Below are 20,779 nucleotides of genomic sequence, written 5' to 3'. Positions count from 1 at the left end.
CTGAAATGCAACACACTAGGATTTAATCAGCATGAGCTTGAACCAACTTGCATGTTCAGCAGGGTTGAAGTTAGAACCACCTTTTAAAGGATAATAAAAAGCAGCTCAGTACCTTTCATTTGAATGGTCACACACTGGGGTTTCATCCACAGACTTGAAAGTTAGAATCACCTTGTACAGCATAATAAACAGTACCACATGAAAGAACTGCTCAATAGCTTTCATTTGAATGGTCACATGCTAGGGTTTTATCTGCGGAACTATAATTTTTAAAAAAAATTGTCAGGTTATACAACATAATACATACATACATGTACATGTAAGGTTGTATGAAACAGTTCCAGTCATAAAACTACAGTGCAACAACTTTCTTTCAAACAATAATGTTTTACCCAAAAACTTGCAGCTGTGTACATGTATTGTACTCAGTCTGTAAAATGTTAGAACCACTTTTCAATTTCAGCCAGAAGCATATCACCTATACATGCTTCTGGTACAGCTTAATCTGAATGGTATCACATGAAATACTGTCCAAGTCAAATTTCACCTGCATATCAAAGGACACACTCTTGAGTTTCATGTGGAGACTTACCCGCTAGAACCACCTTGCACAGCATATCAAATATTAAACAGTACCACTTGAAGGTCTGGTCATATATGTACATGTACACTGCATTTAGTACTGACTAAACTAATGTTACTTAGGACATGTTCTTATTTTTTTGTTCAGAGCAAAGTTGCAACACACTGCAGCCTTCACTCAGTTGCCAATTGGCTTGGAGTCTGATGTGAAAGGTATCATAGATCTTGTCCGATGGAAGGCTTATTATTTTGAAGGAGATCAAGGGTGAGTTTGTCCCACTCATTCAGCTCTAAATGAAAAACTGTGGCTCTTTTCTTTGACTGAAAGTTGAGATCTTTACAGATTTGCAGAGACCTCTTTGCATTTAAGACAAAATACTTCAGCTCAAGTCTGCATAGTTCGGATAGAAATGGATGGAATGAGAGATTGAATATAATATTTCATTCTATACCATTGTAATTACCGGTAGTTTGACTGTATATTCACCAACAGGTCAAAAGTTGTGGAAGGTGTTATTCCTGAAGACATGGTTCATGAATGTACAAAAAGACGACAAGAGCTCATAGGTATTAACTTCTGTTAAGTAAAATCAACATCTTCATGTTCTTGTACACGCTGCATTGAACACTGCACGCAAGTATAGCTAATCATGTGAATTTGCATACAATTAAGGATTACACTACTAGCAACATCTGAAAATTCTCTCAAAATTGCATGAGCTTTTAGGTGAGGAACACAGGAAAGCAACTCGGGAAAGTTGAAATTGGGAATGGATGGTCAAAATTGAAGGAGATTAAAACAAATTTCATTAGGGCAGGGCAGGAAAAAACCCAGGTCTGATTTCCCAGTGCAAGTAAATTTTGCTCCTGGGCAAATGAGAATAGAAGTTCAGTGGCCAGTTAGGCAAGTGAAATTAGCCTCAGTGGTCTTGTACTGTAAGTCTTAATAAAAAATCTCAGTTTGATAAATAATTATAATGATTTCAAGTCGGAAGCTATTTCAAAACTTAAGACTGCAAGATTCGTTAACCATGAGGTTGAATGCATGGACTGTTAGGAATCCAAGCATGTGTTTTTCACGTTTGTCGTCTGATTTTCCATACTGGCCACCACCTCGGCAAGTAATAAATTTACTGACCTGCTGAGCAAGTGGATTTCATTCTTTTTTCCTACCCTGTAGGGTAAACGTGAAAAATATCAGCCCGACTTTTTTCAAGTTGATATCAATTTGTTACGTAAATGCTAAAAAAACATTCTTCTTTGATACACGGCCGAGTTTTTGCCAGTGAAAGGCTACTGCACAGTCAATTTGAAGTTTAGAACTCATAGATAATTTGTTGTTGGTTCTCGCCTAGCCTAATACTCCAAAACTAATCTCTGGGTTCTCTGGTTTTGCTCCCTCCAAAAACCAACATCTCCAAATTAGTTAAGGCTGATGTGGTTTCCTCTGTCAATATTGTGATAGATGGCAAAAATAAATGATTAAATACTATGATGCAATATAACCTAGCCCCTTTAAATTGGAAAAGTGAAACAAAATCCTACAAGGTTACCTGTAATGGACACAACCTACAGTATCCACAGTGTTTTCATTATAAATTGTAAGCTCCAGCACTCGTGAGCTCTATATGGCTCTGTGAAGGGGTTAATTCTCTTGGATTGGAAGAGATGTATTGTGCCTCTAACAGAGTGTTGTTTTATGTTTTCTAGAAACTGTTGCAGATGTTGATGAAGTGTTAGGAGAAATGTTCCTGGAAGAAATTCAGCCGACAGAGGAACAGCTAATTGTAGGTGTTCATTAATGTAGCCACTACACTGCTACATGCATGTGTACAGTATGTATTTTATTTTTGAATTGCCAATAACTTGGGAACATCTGTCGTATTTGTTTTAGGCTGCCATTCGCCGGGCCACTATCAAGAGAAGTTTTACACCAGTGTTTGTAGGATCTGCCTTAAAAAATAAAGGAGTCCAGGTAGGGTTTGTTGTGTAGTGTGTCAGACATTGCTTGCTTTTTTGTGGCATTTTGAACATTGACAACTGCAGGAAGGCATGGTCAAGCTAAATTGTTTGTGTAAGAAGGGTGTACTGCTCCATTGATCACCATTCCTTGTCCTCACAGAGTTTCATGTGATCTATGGCCTGTCTCTTTCCCTATCTTTTTCGCTCCTCTGTGGAGCATAGGGCACCTACAGTGTTTTTCCACTTGTCGTAGTCATGTAGTTCTTATTCATTCCATTTTAGTCTTGGCCAATTCTCAACTCTGACGTGGAAAGAAGTTTATGGTGATTGGTTGGGAGAATGTGAATTTACTAAATTAAGCAGACGTAAAGCCTAACTGGCTCTTAAATCTGGCATGGAACAACTAGGAGTATTGCTACTCCCCCTTGGATAGCTGCCTCGTCCCCGGTTGATGCGAGAGTGAATAAAAAATGATGAATTTACCCATGAAAAGCAAGGGCACAGAGAAAGATGTCCCAGCTCATGCGCTTCGAGCTCGCTCCCAGCTCATCCTGATTGCACCCGACCTGTTTTAGTCACTGATCCCACTCCACTCTCAGGGTAGCCTGAGGGGGAGGCAGTGTGGATGTTAGTCCATTGCAGGTCTAACCTCCCAGCATTCTGTCAGGTGGCCCAAACAATAATTGGCCGGTACCCATTTATACTCTAGGGTGGAGAGAGAGAGTAAAATGTCTTGACCAAGAGCACAACGCGATAACCCCGGCCAGGGCTCAAACCCAAACCACTTGATGCAGAGTCCAGCTTGCAAGCCATTCGACCTCCGCATGGGTTGTCCAAAATAATGCAATACACCCAAAGTTTGTCAAGTCGTCTAACTTTGTAGTCGACTTGACTAACATCAAGTTATATTGTGATAAACAGAATCTAGTTGTCTAACGTTGTAGTGTACTCTACCAGTACTTACCAGAAGTTAGGTGTATAAAGAGGAAGCAAGGGTAGCAAGTAATGAGTCGACCTGAGTTAACCTGACGTACTTACTGGAATATTTTCTTTTCCTCAGCCACTACTGGATGGTGTTGTGGACTTCTTACCTGACCCTTCTGAGGTGAAAAATTTTGCTCTGGATGGTGACAAGTAAGACAATACACAATCATATAAAAATAGGCTCCATATTGATAAAATATTTGCCGAGTTCATTTTACACACTAAGCTGCAGGTCAGCAAGACCAATGTTCCCCAATGTGGACTGAACAAACTAATAAAAGGCTCTTTAAAACTCTGCTGGTGAATTAAGGTGTCCCTGCAATCCATTCCAGGTAAACGTGCATGGCAAAATGAATAATATATTTTCGTTTTTTTGTGCAATATTAAGAAAAAGCAATTTGTTGAAAGTGAAACTGATTCGTGATTGAGCCATCTTATCAATCCATATTACCAAATTTGGACCTCATAGGGAGCCAATCAGAATTCTCCTTATTATCATGGACTCGCCTGCCATTGGCATCAGTGGCATCCTGGGTTTTTGTCAACTTAGCCATCTCATTATTAAAATCACTTTTATTGTAGACCTGATGAAAAAGTTGAGCTGAGCAGTGAGATAGGTTCCTCTCATCCATTTGTGGGTCTTGCTTTTAAGCTTGAGGTATGGGAATCAACTTTTTAATTACTCATAAATGTTAGGGAATAGATGTCCAACAGTAGCAATTAAATGTAGACATGATGATACATGTGAATGCAGTCACAACACTACTGGAAAAAAGACCTGAAAAAATTTTCAGGCTTTGATAGCTCAATTGGGAGACCATTGCACCGGTAACGCAAAGGTCGTGAGTTCGAATCCCGTTCAAAGCCTGAAAATTTTTTCAGGTCTTTTTTGCAGTAGTGTTAAGGCTGCATTTGCATGTATCATCATGTCTACATAAATGCTAGGGTTTTTAGTTTCTGAAACGACACAATATTTCTCTGGCATAGAAGTTCTGTTGGAGGATTGGTAGTTAAGAATTGCCTTGCAATGTACTTGTAATTCTACATTTACTTTTTGCTAAACTTAAGGTGAGACATTGATTGTTCACAATAGACCATTTCCGAATTGTCTTTTGCCTCTGTGTCAAAAACCATTCATATGAAAATGAGTTCAGCCAACAGGTTCATTTTCATGCAAATCAAACTCATTTTCATATGAAAGGTTTTGCATGAAAACTCGTTTGAAACAGAGGCACAAGGTAACTTCGGAAATAAACTATTGTAGTATTATTGCTATTGTTATTTCTGTATAGTTTTGGATTTAGGGTACACAAACTCAAACGTGGCGTCGCTTTAAGCTTTGTCAACATAAATTAAAATTAAATTTGTTTGGTATTGTTGTCTTCAGTTTACTGCACACTCTGTTCCGTGACTGTATGTTTGATTTTGTGACAGGCGGGTAGGTATGGTCAGCTAACTTACCTCAGAGTGTACCAAGGCTCGCTCAAGCGTGGGGCCTTCATTGTGAACACAAGGACTGCAAAACGTGTTAAGGTCCCTAGGATAGTCAGAATGCACTCAGAGACCATGGAGGTAAACAAACAAACAACAAAGTAAACAAAGGGAGACTTTCATATACAAGGCTGAATGAGTAGCCTTGTGAAGTATATATGAAGTAATTCATATTTGAACTGCGGTTGTAGGTGAAAGTGAAGAATGATCATCGCAGTTAATTTTCCAATTTAACCAATTGGAAAGAAGAAGTCTGAAAAAAATCAGGGCTTCAACGGGATTCGAACCCGTGACCTCCGCGATACCGGTGCGATGCTCTACCAACTGAGCTATGAAGCCACACATTGGGAGTGAGGTCAGTTAATTGAGTACTGCAATGATCATTCTTCACTTTCATGAATAGCCTTGTTTGGTAGTGCCTCTGGTCCCAGATTGTTTTAAATATAATAGGAGGACAAGACAAATTATCCATCTTAGACTTACGTCTATAAAATTGGAATGCGCGGAAAAAAATTTACTATCAAGGCTGTGTAGTTTTTAGCCTTGATTTATAGATGCTCTTCTTTAATGCCGTGCTTTTCAGAGTAGTTTTTAAGGTAGCTCTTTTCTAGCCGTGCTAGTTTTTTATTTTTTATTTTTAACTTATCTTTTATATTTTATCATTATTGTTTATTTATTTGATAAATTGTTAGGGCCTGTATTGATATCAGGTTTTTACTTATACACTAAATGTGAAACCCTGGTCAAATAAAGGTTAAACATCTAATCTATTCAGTGAAGGTGATTATTGATTCATTGCGAAATTAAAAGCATGGTATGCACATAGTATTGCAAATGGGTGTCAAGCTGAGCGTAACGCTTTCATGTAGCCCTGTTACTTGGCCTTAACAAAACTATGTGTAGAGAGATGCTTGACAAATAGACTATCTTGTTTTGTTCAGTGTGGCGTCGGGCCCTTAAGAGTAATCCAAGTCATTTTGCATATAAAAACATCGTTGCCTTCTTCTAAGGAAGTACGAGAGGCCAATGCTGGTGACATATGTGCTCTGTTTGGAGTTGACTGTGCTTCTGGGGACACGTTCACCGTAGAGGGAGCTAAATTACTATCCATGGTAAAGTAACTACTAAAAAAATGTAACTTTTGTTCAATAGCATAAGTTTAAATGGTCACTCACCAGGGTTTCATCCATAGAGTTAAAAGTTAGAACCACCTTATACAGCATAGTAAACAGTACCACATGAAAGTACTGCTCAATAGCTATCACTTGAATGGTCACAAACTAAGGTTTTATCCACAGACTTAGGAGCTAGAACCACCTTGCACAGCATAATAAACAGTACCACATGAAAGTACTGCTCAATAGCTTTCGTTTGAATGGTCACACACTAGGGTTTAAACCACAGACTTAACAGTTAGAACCACCTTGTACAACGTACTAAACAGTACCACATGAAAGTTCTGCTTACTGTGATAGTTTACAGACTAGGGTGTCCACACTAGGTCGTGTAAAGAAATAAACTGGCAATTAAATGAAATAGTGAACGCAAGTAGTAAGCATATGGAAATCAAAGTTAAAATTTCGAATTCTCATTCTGTGTTGCACAAGGTTCTTTTTGTCTTCAATCTTTTCCGTTGTTATCCAGGAATCTATCAATATTTCGTCTTACTCATCTTTCCCATCTGCGATGAACGCGAGAGATTTGGGCCGAGAAATTCCATGCTGATGACGCGCTTGAGGGCTACGTCGATCCGTTAAGTGTGTCCGATTGGTTAAGAAGGTCAAGTAACCAGCCAATCAAAGGAAACTATGATAAGCACGCCATCAGCGCGGAATCTTTGTTGTTGACTTTGAGAGATTGCTCTCTAGCGTGAAACGCTGTAAGACACCGAATAGGAAACTGTCTATGAAGCTTCTCTGTTGGTGTTTTTTCCTTCAGGAGCCAATATTTGTTCCAGATCCAGTTATTTCTCTGGCCGTGGAGCCTAACAACAAGGTAAAAACCGAGTTGAAGTATCAAATTGTGGCGAAGTAATTGGGTTTTTTTATTGTTCTTTTTGTAATCTCTTTCTTTGTAACACACTGTGAGTATAGTGAAAATATGAGATCAAAACTGATCGCTACCTACATATATATGTGCCTTTTTCTGCTATAGAATGACTTAGCACAGTTCTCAAAAGCCCTCAGTCGGTTCGCGCGAGAGGACCCAACATTTAGAGTGAGTTTCGACGACGAAAGCAAAGAGGTAAGAAACCCATAAGAAATCTTTACTTGTGAAAAAGTGACAAAGGACAGAGACAATCCAGCAAACCAATCACGACTCAAAGCAAATACATTTAGCTGACGTAAAGCGCGGGAAAACGTGTGCGAGCGAAGCACGATTGGTTTTGGTTTTACTTCTGATTGGAGGACAAATTGGCGCGAGATTTTTAAACCAATCACTAAGTGTCGTAATGTCAAGCCAAAGCACATGTCAATAAGCCATTGCCGAGTTGCCTCATTTCCAAAACGAGTCCTGGTGCACAACCTTTCATATGAAAATGAGTTTGATTTGCAAGACAATGAACGTGCAAGAAAAACTTATTTCCATACGATAGGTTGTGCATCAAGACTCGTTTTGAAAGAGAAGTAACAGCAACTCGGAAATTGCTTATTTGCTTAAGACACTCAAGTAAAAACTGCTCTACTATGGTCAGGGTAATTCGTTTTTGTGCGAAAGAATTTTGAGGCAAGTTAAGCTATTTTTTAGCTGGAGATGAAGTCGTGTAATGGTCAAAGGATAATATCTGGTCAGGGAAAAGTCAGCGAAATTGTCTTTTCGTTATATGATGAGTTGTGTTAAAGTATGCTATTGCTTTCAATGATCTCTTGCAGACTATTATTTCTGGCATGGGCGAGCTTCATCTAGACATCTACACAGAGGTGATTAAAACATAAACTATCTGTAATATTGCAGCATGGTGCCAGGGAGTGAGTGGGGAGGAGGCATCTACATTTTTATGCCTGAAAGGGTGAAAACGTTTGTCTGTCTACAAGCCTAGTTGGCTTATAAAGTCAGCGCGCAGCTCTTGTTTCTATGACGACAAGCAAGTACCTATACTCCCCCCTTGATGGGATGCTTGTCCATTGTAGGTTAACCTCCCCCAACTTTTTTATCAGATTGTTCTGATAATTCACCGGAACTCATTTATACACCTGAGTGAAGAGAGGCACTTTGACTGAGAGCACAGTATTTGCCCGAGAACACAACACAGTGTTAGAGGGAGGGTTTCACAGCTCCACGCATGTGAAAGCTGTAATATTGATTCGATTTCATTTTTGCGAGGCAATCGAAAGCGTGATAATAATTTTCATTTGTCCTAAAAAACATTTGTAGATAGCAGCAAGACGCTTTTCCCTGAAAGAGTTTCTTTAATAGTTTGAAAAATGATTACCATGCATCTTATTACGAATCTCTTAACAACGACACTACTCAGAGACGCTTTTCATGCACTTTGACATTTGGTAGTGTCATCACTCTTCTGTGTTTTTAACATTTTCTTCTTTTTTTCTTTTTGAATCTTTGCTTTCACTGATAGAGAATGCGCACAGAGTATAATTGTCCGGTTATCGCTGGTAAACCAAAGGTCGCCTTCAGAGAGACGATAGGCAAGGCAGCCAGGTAGGAAAACCTCGTTTTTCGCGCGCGAAGAAAAACCTCGCGCTCGTTTTGGTGTACCACGCGCGTGTTTGTGCTTGTGCACACTTGAGTATAATAGTTCATGCGTGGATGTACCTCGCGCGTTATGTACCAATACCTTACTAGCGACCATGTATCCACACGTGACACAAGAAGGTCAACCACCCTCAGCCCTAAACGTGATCAGAATGTAATTTCTCCTTGAAGGGAGAATACAAAGTCAAAGAAACAGGTGACGAGAATGCGCAAACCTTCGAGCGATAACCGTTCACTGGTGCTACAAGGGATGTCTGGAGAATTTTCAAGTTGATATCAGGGATTAAATTCTTATTAAGACTTAAATTCTCCTAACTATCACTATAGAAATGTGTGTATAAGTAAGGAGGATTTGTATGGTGATATCAGGGAAGGGATAAAACATCATCAAATTAACCCGAGTAGTACTCTAGGAAATGTAATAAGATAAAAGCTGGTGAAGGGTAATTGAGTAAATCCCCCATATGGGCCTTATTTCTATCTCTTTCAAGTTATTTTTAACCAGAGTACCCAGGTCATTCGCGGATAGTGTTTTCAGGTGCGTTGCGTGGATGTTTAAATATCAAGCACAGAAGACCGTGTCTGACCACATATCCAAACATTGAGGTGTTTGGAAATGTGGTCAGACACTGTATTGAGTGTTTGATATATCTGCTCAATCGAAACTAAAACTAAGGAGAAAACCGAGATATCCAAACACCGTCACTGTCATGAATTCCTTTGTTTGAACTTTGTGTAAATTTGTTGATGGGTTTGAGAAGCAAAATTCGTGTCACGTGATTGTGTTCTTCTAGACCATCCTGGGATTTCCGAAACCAGGAGTGGTCTAAAAATAATTTGACAGGGAAATGACGAGATGAACTTATTCCTCATCCTCTCTTGATGAAAACGAGTAAGGAGATTTTACATTCTTTTTCAGCTTTGACTATCTTCATAAGAAGCAGAGCGGTGGAGCGGGTCAGTTTGGCCGTGTTATTGGCAGAATCGAGGTATCTTTTACTCGTTTTATACCAGCATTTTCGGTCACATGGGCTTAAGGTATACTGTTATTATGACAACCTGTGAGAACACAGTAACAAAGTCGCCTGTTGTGTGAATTTTGTCTCAGTTTAAAGCTGCAATCTTGGTTGGAATAAAATGAGAAATAAAACCAATCCCCCCCTCCCCCCGAATCAATGATGAATTCGCGCTAAAACCAAAACGCGCCATTTTTCCATCATTGTAATGGGTGAAAAATTGTAGGTCTTACTTAGACTTTGTTTAAATGATTAGTGTTATCATTCTGTTTTTTTTTTTCTCTACTTTCTGCGTTTCTTCTTTTGTTCCTGTTTCTCGCCAGCCTTGTTCTCTTTGGTTTTCTTTCCTTTTTCTTGTTGCTCATTCTTTCTCTTTCTACTCACGGCTGCACCGCCTTTATCCCTAAAATGAAACAAGAAAAGAGCCTGAATGAACAAGAGGTGTACCGTGTTACTCGAAAATGCATCATGGCGCTTATAACTCTTCCATGCTTTTTAATACGGTGCTTTATGTTAAAAATCTCTTTCCAAGGTGCTTGCTGAGAAAATCACTGGAAAGCAATTTTTCTTCATAAAGTAGCATCGTTCGAAGGCTCCAGCGTTTGGTTTATTGTTATCTAGGGGTGTGGCGCTTAGGCTGAATTTTTACTTTCGTGTGCAACGCATGATCGGCGAAGGCGCTTTTTCGAGTAAAATGCAATAACCATTATACTGAAGTACACTGCAAATACTTCCTATAAGAACATCCATTCCATTAGTGGACATGGAAACACCTCCACGGGCCCGTCTCTCGAAAGTCCCGAAAAGTTATTGCACCCGGAAAGCCAAAGCAAAATCTCAAACCTTATGATTACAGAGCTGTTTTATTCACATATTCTTAATATGAACAGAGGTTCCCTTCATACAAGAAGTTTCAGGCGTATACACCTCTCTGTTTTTAGATACAGATGAACCAACAATGGCTTTAAGGGCCCGAAAAGATTCCAGGGCTTTCGAGAAACCGGCCCCAGAACCCTTAGATACCTCCTCTTACGAAAAGTAGAATCAAACATTTTACTAGTGTTGTCCTTCTCCAGCCTATGCCAGAAGAGTCCCTCACAGAGAACCAGTTTGAGGACGCTACTATTGGCATGAATATCCCCAAGAACTTCATTCCCTCTATAGAAAAGGTAATGAATGATGTCTAGAATTACACTAGTTCGTATTGTGTGATCTCCAGGGTGAGGATCATTCTGAAAAGAACTGTTGTTGGTGACTGACGTTTCGACAACCTGAGCGGAAGTCATCTCGGAGTCAAGTGAATAGTGTTTGCCAGTTGATGACGTTATAAGTCCGTTTCGTTAAAAGTGATTGGTCAGTTTAGCCGTGATGGTATTGGCTGAAAGACTCGTGTAAAGTTTGTCAGCAGTCATTGGTCGGTTTCTATCTGTCTATTGTTAGTCAAATTAAGTCGGTCTGTATGAGTTTCGTCTATTGTGAGTCAAATTAGTCAATCCCTTGCTTGCAAAATTTGACTTTTGTGAGAGTTTACGAAAGCTCAATTATTATGAACGGTGATGCAAGATGGGAACAACTGCAAACTTTGGTTCATGTTTGTAAACCGAAAGATGACCGAGTGACTGGCGATCCTGATTACTCCATCAAAACAAAGTACAGGCCCTTCCGAGCGCTCGTCGGGAACACTCGGAAAGTTGCCGCGTTTGCTTAGGATTTTCGTAGCTTCTTCGCTGCCGTGGTTTTGTTCAGTTCTTCAGGGAAAAGCGTTGCTTGACCACCTAACGACTACGTGACGCTAACTTAGGAAATATTGTCCTTCTTGAATTTTAGGGTTTCCTCGAGATATGTGAACGCGGTCTAATGACAGGGCACAAATTAGCTGGAATTCGTTTTGTCCTTGAAGATGGTAAGTGTGTACTAGTCTCCTTGGCAACCGTCGTTTGGGAGCGTCAGGATCCCTCCCCCACCCCACCCCACCCCCCGTGTTACCAGTTAGGAACCTAAAACACCGGCCATAGTACCGGTAATGAGGTTTCGTAGTATATGCAGACGCTCTTTGGGTTCGTCACGCAATCTTCCTCCTCCAGCAACATCGTTCGAGGCAGAGGGAGATTGCGTGACTAGCCCAAAGAGCATCTGCGTAGGAGACCTAAAGAGTAGAGTGCAGATCAAAATGATTCATCAGAGTAGCTTTGTTACAATATATCGTTCATCAGTTTTCTAGTTTCTTTTCTATCGCGAACAGGCCTGTCCGGTTATAAGTCCCAAGGGTTTAAAACGAGCATTTTACTGTAAGCTTTTATAAATTTTGCTGACAGAATTTCAAGCTGAGTAGGACAGATTGTGGCAGCAAGCGTTATACCGCTGGAATAAGGACTTGTGAAACAGAATTCGAGCAGAAAAACTTAGCAAATTAGTTTGTAAAATGATAAATGATAATTGTCATGAGTGGGAAAGAAAAGCAATCTAACTCTAAGTCCAACAAGGTCAAAGAATAACCAAACCTATGCACCACAGTTAGCGCGGCTTAACACACTTGACTTACTAATCAAAGTTGTCCCAAGGAAACCGTTGCTGATGTCATTGTTTACATTTTACCTCCTTGAGATACCGCTTTACGTAGAGAAGACATCGTGCGAGATACAAAATGAGTCAAAACATTTTAGACATTACCGTTTAGTGATCGGTGACAATTTACGCTCTTTGGCCGTAATATTGATGAAGTCATTGGTTTTCAAAACCTGCACGTTTATACGTGTTAAAAGCACAGTAATTTATCGCGTGACCGGGTGTTCAAGAGTGCGTGACCGTAATTTGTGGTCTGCAAATATTGATAACAGAGAACAAAATTTGCATATATCGCGTGGACCCAGTTAATCACGAAACCTGCAATAATTGATCTTGAAGGCTATAAAGTTTGTGTTCATTAATTTAGTTGGAAAAAGCGTGTCTTTAACTGTTAATGGGAAATATTTGTTGTGTGTGCTCGGTGTAGTGTCGTCTGCAAATTGTGTTCCTTGCTTTGGATAACAGAGAACAAATTTCCATATATCGTGTGCACCCAGTTGATCACCAAAACTGCATTGATCTTGATGACTATTAAGTTTGTGTTCTTCAATTTAGTTGGAAGAAAGCGTGTTCTGAAACGACAAAGGGAAATGTGTGTTGCGTCTGCTCGGTTAATACCAAGCATATTTTGTATGCGTTTGAAAATGTTCATGCAAAATTGTATTAAGAGCAATCTTTTAGCACCCGTACTTTACTATCAGTCACACAATTCGAGATTTCACGACTTGTTGCTAAAATTTGCGGCTATCATCAAGCGAAAACACTGAATCGTTAGTGCTAAAACGCTTTCCTAATCGATTTGTTGATTGACTGTACTTTTTGCGAAGCTTGCTCTTATATCAGCAGAGCCGCTACTTAATCAAAAGCTTTTGGACCTTGTAAATAAAGATGAACTTACTTGAAAGTTATAATGTGGTAAAACATCTCAACTTCTTCCTCGTCGTCTCCGTGATCTCCGGGTCCGTGATCTTCGTGTCCGTGATCTCCGTGTCCGTGATCTTCGTGTCCGTGGTCTCCATGCCCACCCTCCTCATCTTCATCCTCCTCGAATTCGTCCTCATCATACTTCCACATTCTCGTTCCAATGTAGCGAACATCGCTCTTGTCTCCAACCAACGACTTCAGCATCTTGCCTGTTACGAAGTTAGCCCCGTGCTTGCAGATCTCTACCATGTGACGGCCGTCCGGCTTCAGTAGCGCCTGCATCAGGCTCGTGTACTCCTTCAGTCGCTTCTTACCCATGGCGTTGATAACCGGTATCGCCGACTGATCCCAGATCGCATCAAACTGCCCGCCGGACTCTTCGAGGGAGAAATCAAAGATGTCACAATTGTACAGCGTGATGTCTTTATCCTTCGCCTCGTACACGTTCGCTTTCTTTTCAGCCGTAATCTGCCGTGAGTCAACCGTGTATTCCAGCTTGTTATCTCGGAAGAACGCCTTGATGTATCGGATAGAAGCCTCTACTCCTATAATAGCGTGACCTTGTTCTGCCAGCCATAGCATATCTGGGGTCTTACCGCAAAGAGGAACAAATATACGAAGATTGCTGCGGCCTCCGGTCAGCTCGTCGATATTTTTCATCAAAATAGGGTCCACCTTTTTCAAATACTCTGATTCTTCGGATTTTTTCGCGGACTTCTGGCGAGGGCTGGCTTGGTTTTTGCCTCGTTTCTTGCTGACTTTAGGCGCCATGTTGCTTTACCATATTCTCGTTCCCAGTTTCTTACGGACTTGACAGGCTTGCATAGACTGATGGCCAGTAGTGCGGGTGCCTTTTAAAGGGACACTATCATAAGTTGCACATCTGCGAACTTTCGATGAGAGTTTGAGAACGTCCGGCGGATCTGAAAATCGCTCATTTTTATTTTTGTCCGAAATTTAATCTAAGAATTTAAGTAATGTAATCAGATTTTTCTAGGTTGGACCGCTCATATGCTTTGCTATACAATTCTGTATCCTAGTCTTATGTGGCTTTTTTCATTCCTAAGGTGCCTCCCACGGTGTGGACTCAAGTGAAATTGCTTTCAAGCTAGCAGCCATTGGAGCCATGAGAGAAGGTAAACTCTTTCTTGGGAACGGTTCTCACGTGATAATAACCGCGTAACAAGTTTAACCAATGAGAACTAAAGTGTCTCCTTCTTAAGGCGGGGGTCTACTAGCCTGGGAACGCAGACGTATTTCCGGCTGTCGCCTGTCTCCGCCGAAAATAACGTCTGCGAACCCGAGCCAGGAAACGATTTCTGTGACGTAATGACTTTTGTTTTTCCCTGGCCAATCAGATTCCACGATAGAAAGAGACTCGAGTGCTCCTCGCAGCGAATACCTCGCGCAGTAGTTCTGGGGCTACTTCAGCTAAACTGTGATTGGCTTAAAATTCCTACGTCAGAGAAATCGTTTTCTGGCTCCGGTTCGCAGACGTTATTTTCGGCGGAGACAAGCGACAGCCGGAAATACGTCCGCGTTCGCAGGCCAGCCAAAATACGGCCTTGATGTAGACCCCTGGGTATTATGGTTTTAATGCAAATATCTCGTTTACGTTTCAAGCAGTCAAGAATCTCTCTGCTCATCCCATATATCTATGTTTTGGGCTGTTTTGTAAATTTTTTGGTGATTTTTAGGCGGTATCTTTGGAGATAAATAGTTTTTCTCAAAGGATTAGTTAAATTTATGAAAATAGGAAATTTTGAAGATTTGGTGTTGTTTTAAAATTAGAACATGAAGTTAAAAATTGGTAGATGTACACCAAACAGTTGTCCACCAACCTGGGGTGCCCTTTCGGGACGTTCAACTGTCTGGTGGTGTTCCATAACCCTTTTTTTCCTTTTAATCCCTCTTTAAACTTCCTAAAATTTCACTTAAATTCAGGTAAAACCCCGCCTTAACCAATCAAATGGAGGGCCTAAACCAATCGAGATTTGGTGTATACTACTTTTCCCGCGCTTTACGTTGACGAGTTACGTTGTTTCGATTCCGCGGACTTTCCACTGGAAGTTTACGTATTTTCCCGCTATTTTCTCCGGCAGGATATATATTTTTCCCGCGCTTTTCACTGGCAGGCTACGTATTTTCGCGCCCGTTCATTCTTGCCTTGAATTCTGAGGTCTTATTGGATAATCGAGCTTTTAGCTGCGTCGTCACGCAACGCATCTGGAAAATCGCTTCATGACTAGCGTGAAGGATGGAATGAGCGAAAAGTAAAATTCTTGCAATTTTAACAATAAGTTTTATCATCCTCTGTTGACAGCATTTCCTAAAGCTGCACCCCTTATTTTGGAGCCCATCATGGCAGTAGAAGTCAATATTCCTCAGGAATTCCAAGTAAGCTGTTTCAGTATTTTATGTGTATTGTTTTCTGCACTTCGCTGTTTCGCTCTCGGTTACACGCGAGGGTCACGCGCTCCTCGCGTGCAATGGTCATTCCGCACGCTCAACTTCCGGAGAATATATCTTTTTTAACTTATCTTTTTATACTTAACCTATGAAGCAATAACGCAAACTGTTGGAACAACAGGGGTGCGGGAAAGACCAGCAATCGAAGTAGATGTTTTAGTCACTTCATTGCTACAGAAAGAAGAGTAGCTGCGCCGGCCTTACAAAATGGTTTAAGTTCAAATAGCTGGAGAAACCACTAATTAAATGACAGAGAAATGCAACGCGAACACTGAGGCGAAAGAGAATACACGGTAGTTAAAAAAAGAAGTAAACTGAAGAGGACTGCTGAAATCCAAACTATTTTTTTTTTTGGTTGTTGTTGTTTCTCTGTGCAGGGAGTGGTTATTGCTGGGCTGAACCGCAGACGTGGAGTGATCACGGGCACAGATGCAGCCGAAGGTTACGTCACAATCTATGCCGAGGTAACTTTCTTACTTAATTCTCTTCGTCGTCTATGGGACATCAGTCAACAACAATCCCTCCTCATTTATCCCTGTTTTGTGCAGCATGTTTTGCTCCAAGTGAGTTCTAGTTCACTGTGCTCAGCCATGACAGTTGGCGCCAGGTTGTTTTTGGCCGATCAGGGTCCTTTTTCCAGGTGGTGTCCATCGCAAGGCAATCGTAAGACTTCGAGCCTGATCCATTCGAAATACGTGGCCCAGACATCAGATTCGTAACAGCAACTCCTTTTACCTTTTTAGCGTACCTTGTCACAGACCACACAGTCGAACTTTCGCAAATAGAAAGAAGCTTAAGCCACGAGGTGATTTATATTCGTTGCACCGGGTTTTGGCGGGAAAATGCACGCGTGCTACCGTGTGGCTGTTCGCAGATTGCATTTGATTGGCTAAAATAGGTCAAGATGTTCTATGATTGGTCGAGTGTGACGAAAGATTTACCTTTGTCATGAAGAAGCTGCAACTTGGACTTTTTAACCTTGATAGGTGAAACAATTGAGGCGATGGCTTTGGAGATAGTGAAGTAAAAAACAATTGACAGTCGTGTTGAGATGTTTAGTATTTATTAACCTGAGAGACGGTGTCATTCGTAAGTCTTGTTGAAATATAAGCTGAAACGGGAGATGCTTGCTCAAGATTAAATGGGAATTAATTCGGTACAACCCTGGCTCGCTTGTGAAAGTGCCTTACAAAACCCATCTAGATATCGAAGCGTTTTATACATGCGGCTATAAAATTAGTTGCTTTTTTTTTCACTTACACTTCTCTTTTATCTTTTCAGGTTCCATTGAATGACATGTTCGGATATTCGACGGATCTGCGCTCCCAAACACAGGTATGGAGTGATCGTCGTTGCTCGAATTGAAACGAAGCGTCAGGGTTGCCACATGTCAGGAAATGGTCAGGGAAAAGTCAGGGAATTTTATTTTGAGTCAGGGAAAATTGACATTTTGAAGAAAGGTCAGAGGAAATTTGAAATCATTTAACACATTGAAGGAAGGAAAAATCATTTGAGGTCACTGCGATCTCAACGGTGTTTTTCTTTAATATAGGAAAACTTTTGTTGAAAACTTATTAGTCTTAATGAATGAGTGGAAAGGGGGGCTGTAAATTGAGGCTAGAAGCCACTACTGTATCTGATATTTTAAAGAGACTCTATATTTCGTGGCAGCAGCGATTGTGCAATTGTGAGAGCCTCCCACCAATGTGGCCTGGGTTCGATTCCGTCTCGGTGTCATATGTGGGTTGAGTTTGTTGTTGGTTCTCGCCTTGCTCCAAGGGTTTTTCTCCGTGTTCTGCGGTTTTCCTGATTGATTGATTGATTGATTGATTTTAAATGTAACTCGGTAAATCTTGATAAAGCGATACCAGCGCGAAAACTACAGTTTGCGTTGACTTAAAATCGATTTTTGGGGCATCTGTTTTCACAGGGTAAAGGAGAATTCGCTATGGAATACTGTAAGTACATGGCCGCTTCACAACAAGTACAAGCCGAGCTCATGGAAAGATTTGACTTGGAGAGGCTCAAGAAAACAAAGTCAAGATAATGTATGGTTCCTCCCAGGCCCTGCGCGATCATGTCTTCGTACTTCCTTAAATGGACTGGTACCGATGTTTCTGTGGTCGCGGAGTCCTGGTTAAGACAAAATCGAAGGATTATGGAAAAAATGAACTCAAGTGCAAATTTTAAAAAAAAATCGAGTATTAGTTTTCGAAAGAAAACTGGAAAGCAAAAGCTCTATTTATTGCGGGCTAGTGTACAGATCACTTCTCATTCTGTTAATGGAACATATCTCGCTGAGACGGGAATTTATTTCACAAGCTTTGCTGAACTCCTCTCATTGCATAAGAGAAGATGCTCGCATGAGGTACAGAAATCGGGAAATCACATCCTTTGATTCTTCGCCATTACGTCTTTAAATAAACCCCTATCTACAGGCTGACGAATTTACAACAAGAAATCTTTAAACAAAACGTAGTTATTTTATATCGCTCATTCCCCAATTCAGTTTTCCTTGTGTCCAGAATTGTCCCTCTATAAATTTTGTTTGTGCTCAACGCTGTAATTTTGTTCTTTTTTGTTATATTTTATGGGACTTATCTTCGTTTAAGGTTTTTGCATATATTGTCAAACTCTTAATATTTTTGTCAGTTAGATTTGAGGGGTCTCTCTTCCTCACTCACCGGCATAGATTTGTTTTGTCTCCAAGCTTTTTGTTGTAGTTTATTTATTTTTTGTTACGATTGCCAGTATAGTAAAATCACGCGAATAAGAACCTAGGTTTTGTCAAGTTAGCCAGCGTAGGTTCTTATATAAATGGTGTTTACTGCGTGAATGAGGCTGCCTAGGTTCTTAATCAGGTTCTTAATTTGTTAAAAGAAACAACAACTTGTACTCATGGGTATGGCCTTTAGATTGACACATTCACAGGACAGTATTGTGGTCTTCCAACACTGCCAGTGTTCTGGCTAGTTTTTGTTACCTTTCTTTGTATCGCATGTGACGTACTCTATTATATTTGAAAAAAACTCTGTATTTTGAAAATAAGAAGCTCTGTTGAGATTTTAGCCTAGAATGGTCCTTATGTGAACTGCCTAACTGGGAAATTTTAGCCTAACAGATTTTTAAAGAAGCTACTTCACGATTTGCGCATCTTGAAAAGTTTAGCCTAAATCTCTCAAGTTTCTCGTTTGTAATCCGTGCCAATCTTCCCCATCCTTAACCATCCTTGTACCTTCATGGTTTTGTATTTTTTCTTAGGTATTTTTCTAACTCGGTAAACTACTATTTTCAGGTTTCCTTCAATTTAAAGGTAATTTTGTTCGTGGCCAAAATAACTCGAAATACCGTGACTGAGCTCCTTTAAATTTTTAGGTTCTTATACGCGGAATTTTACTGTATTTCTGGAAATGTCTCCAATTCCGAGGAATACAGTTTCTCACTATTATGGTAACCGTCCAGAAAAGCTTTTCAATAAAGAGTTAAGTAAAATTTTCCACAGGAAAGCAACATAGGTAGTTGTTCGAAACAGGGCTTATGGCTTGAGCCCGCGCTCTCTTCCCGTGGTGGGTGAGGAGTGAGGGGGGTTAGGTTTGATATTTGTACAGCCTCGTTAAGCATTGCTTTTTATTATTCAATTTGGGGGAAATTTTTTAGGGCCTCTGATTTGCCAAGTTTTTAACTTTCTCTCTATCTTTCTTTTAAACTTCGAAAGCTCCTGAGTCGCTTTTGCACAAGTCTGAGAGTATTCAAGGATATTAAAACAAGATATTTTATTTATGACCACCTGCTCTTTTTGTGAGTGTTAAAAATCTTGACGTTTCAGTTAATCAGTTGCCGGTTTTACAATTTACTGGAACACAGTCTCTTTCTCGTCATATTCCCGATGTAGCATGAAAAACTTGTGCCCAGTTTTGTCGTCCGACATTGCATTCCAGTGGCTTGGGGATAAATGAGATTCGAAGATTCTGATTGGTCGTTAGAAACGCGCTAAAAATCGCCGTGGAGGAATAACCAATCAGAATTTCTGTACAAAACTGTAAACGTTAATGGCATTTTACAAGTGAATTCCCCTATGTGTCCACCATCCTGATCAAAACTCGTTTGTTGTTCGATCCAAGCTAGAAAAAAAAAAAAAAAGGATTTCACATGACGGCCGAGAGCGTTGAGATAGCGAGTGCCATAAATTATTTGATGTTAACCACAGATTGAACTGAACGGCAACTTCGAGGAATAGTTTTCGTTGCAAGGCGTGAAACGTGCTTGAAGTCGGAAACCAAAGAGAGGGTGGTAACGTTTGAGATTTCAGCAACCTCGTCTGGCCAGCGCATTTAATGAGTGAAGATAACGTATTGTTTTTAGAGACAATAAGAAAAAGAAAACTTTTCAACAGAAAAGGAATGGGTCAAGATCAGACTTTCAAAATATTTTATTTTTTCATGAACCTTTATTCTTGACATTTTCCTTTTCAAAACAAAAGGTCAAACAACGTAAATATAAAATCTTCGAGCTTTATCACGCTATCTTGGGCTATCACTTCTCTCGCCGTCGGTTTATCCGTTAATTTTCCAGAATTAAACGCTCCAGGTTCTATTCTGACTTTCAAATGAGAGGTAGAACTATATTAGAGACTATGCATGCATCCCAGAAGCACTGAGATAGAAAAACATCAAAGAGATGATAATAAGTCATAAAGGAACAAGGGTGGTTAAGGATGGAGAAGATTAACACGGATTACAAGCGACGAACTTTTAAGACAGCCTTTTCAAGATTCACAAACCGTGACGTGGCTCAGATCTCAACGATTGTTGTAGCCCGCAGAACAGGCGTAATTTTTTTTGCATGCGCTCTTCCCCTCGCGCGCGACTCGCGCTTCGCGCTCGCCTCGCTTTCGCTTCTGTTCGCCTAAAATATGCAAAAACATTACGCCTGTTCTGCAGGCTACGATAGTTGTCGCAGCCATCGCTACGATCCTTGGAGAGTGGTTTGGCCCTGAACGTTTTTTGCAGCAATCGTAGCGGTCATATTGAAAACAGCATTTAAATTTTCAGTGTTCACTAGAGTACATGAAG

General features: G+C 40.4%; 2 protein-coding genes across 2 annotated transcripts in view; one reads left to right on the top strand and one right to left on the bottom strand.

Annotated features, from left to right (window-relative positions):
- LOC110041487 (elongation factor G, mitochondrial-like) overlaps positions 1–19,490 on the top strand; it is a 28,411-nt gene extending 8,921 nt beyond the window's left edge. Inside the window, exons 9-28 of the mRNA XM_089294756.1 lie at positions 731–847; positions 1,076–1,149; positions 2,293–2,369; positions 2,477–2,557; positions 3,605–3,678; positions 4,111–4,186; positions 4,963–5,100; positions 6,030–6,131; positions 6,958–7,014; positions 7,174–7,263; positions 7,893–7,940; positions 8,597–8,679; positions 9,653–9,722; positions 10,826–10,918; positions 11,577–11,652; positions 14,306–14,374; positions 15,562–15,635; positions 16,085–16,171; positions 16,989–17,042; positions 17,638–19,490. Of these exons, the coding sequence (XP_089150882.1) occupies positions 731–847; positions 1,076–1,149; positions 2,293–2,369; positions 2,477–2,557; positions 3,605–3,678; positions 4,111–4,186; positions 4,963–5,100; positions 6,030–6,131; positions 6,958–7,014; positions 7,174–7,263; positions 7,893–7,940; positions 8,597–8,679; positions 9,653–9,722; positions 10,826–10,918; positions 11,577–11,652; positions 14,306–14,374; positions 15,562–15,635; positions 16,085–16,171; positions 16,989–17,042; positions 17,638–17,754 (1,657 nt within the window). The 3' untranslated portion in view covers positions 17,755–19,490. The remainder of the gene's footprint in view (positions 1–730; positions 848–1,075; positions 1,150–2,292; positions 2,370–2,476; positions 2,558–3,604; positions 3,679–4,110; positions 4,187–4,962; positions 5,101–6,029; positions 6,132–6,957; positions 7,015–7,173; positions 7,264–7,892; positions 7,941–8,596; positions 8,680–9,652; positions 9,723–10,825; positions 10,919–11,576; positions 11,653–14,305; positions 14,375–15,561; positions 15,636–16,084; positions 16,172–16,988; positions 17,043–17,637) is intronic.
- On the bottom strand, positions 8,554–14,034 carry LOC149109798 (thiopurine S-methyltransferase-like). The gene is made up of 2 exons (XM_089294757.1): positions 13,213–14,034; positions 8,554–10,152 (listed from the first exon to the last, which is right to left on the bottom strand). The coding sequence occupies exons 1-2, from the start codon at positions 14,007–14,009 to the stop codon at positions 10,032–10,034; spliced, it is 918 nt and encodes a 305-aa protein (XP_089150883.1). The 5' UTR covers positions 14,010–14,034; the 3' UTR covers positions 8,554–10,031.
- Positions 19,491–20,779: the final 1,289 nt, after the last annotated feature.

Source organism: Orbicella faveolata, unplaced genomic scaffold (assembly GCF_042242905.1).
Source record: "Orbicella faveolata isolate gen_17 unplaced genomic scaffold, um_ofav_v1 contig_25, whole genome shotgun sequence".
Taxonomy (NCBI): Eukaryota; Metazoa; Cnidaria; class Anthozoa; order Scleractinia; family Merulinidae; genus Orbicella; species Orbicella faveolata.
This window is presented reverse-complemented; position numbering and strand designations above follow the sequence as displayed.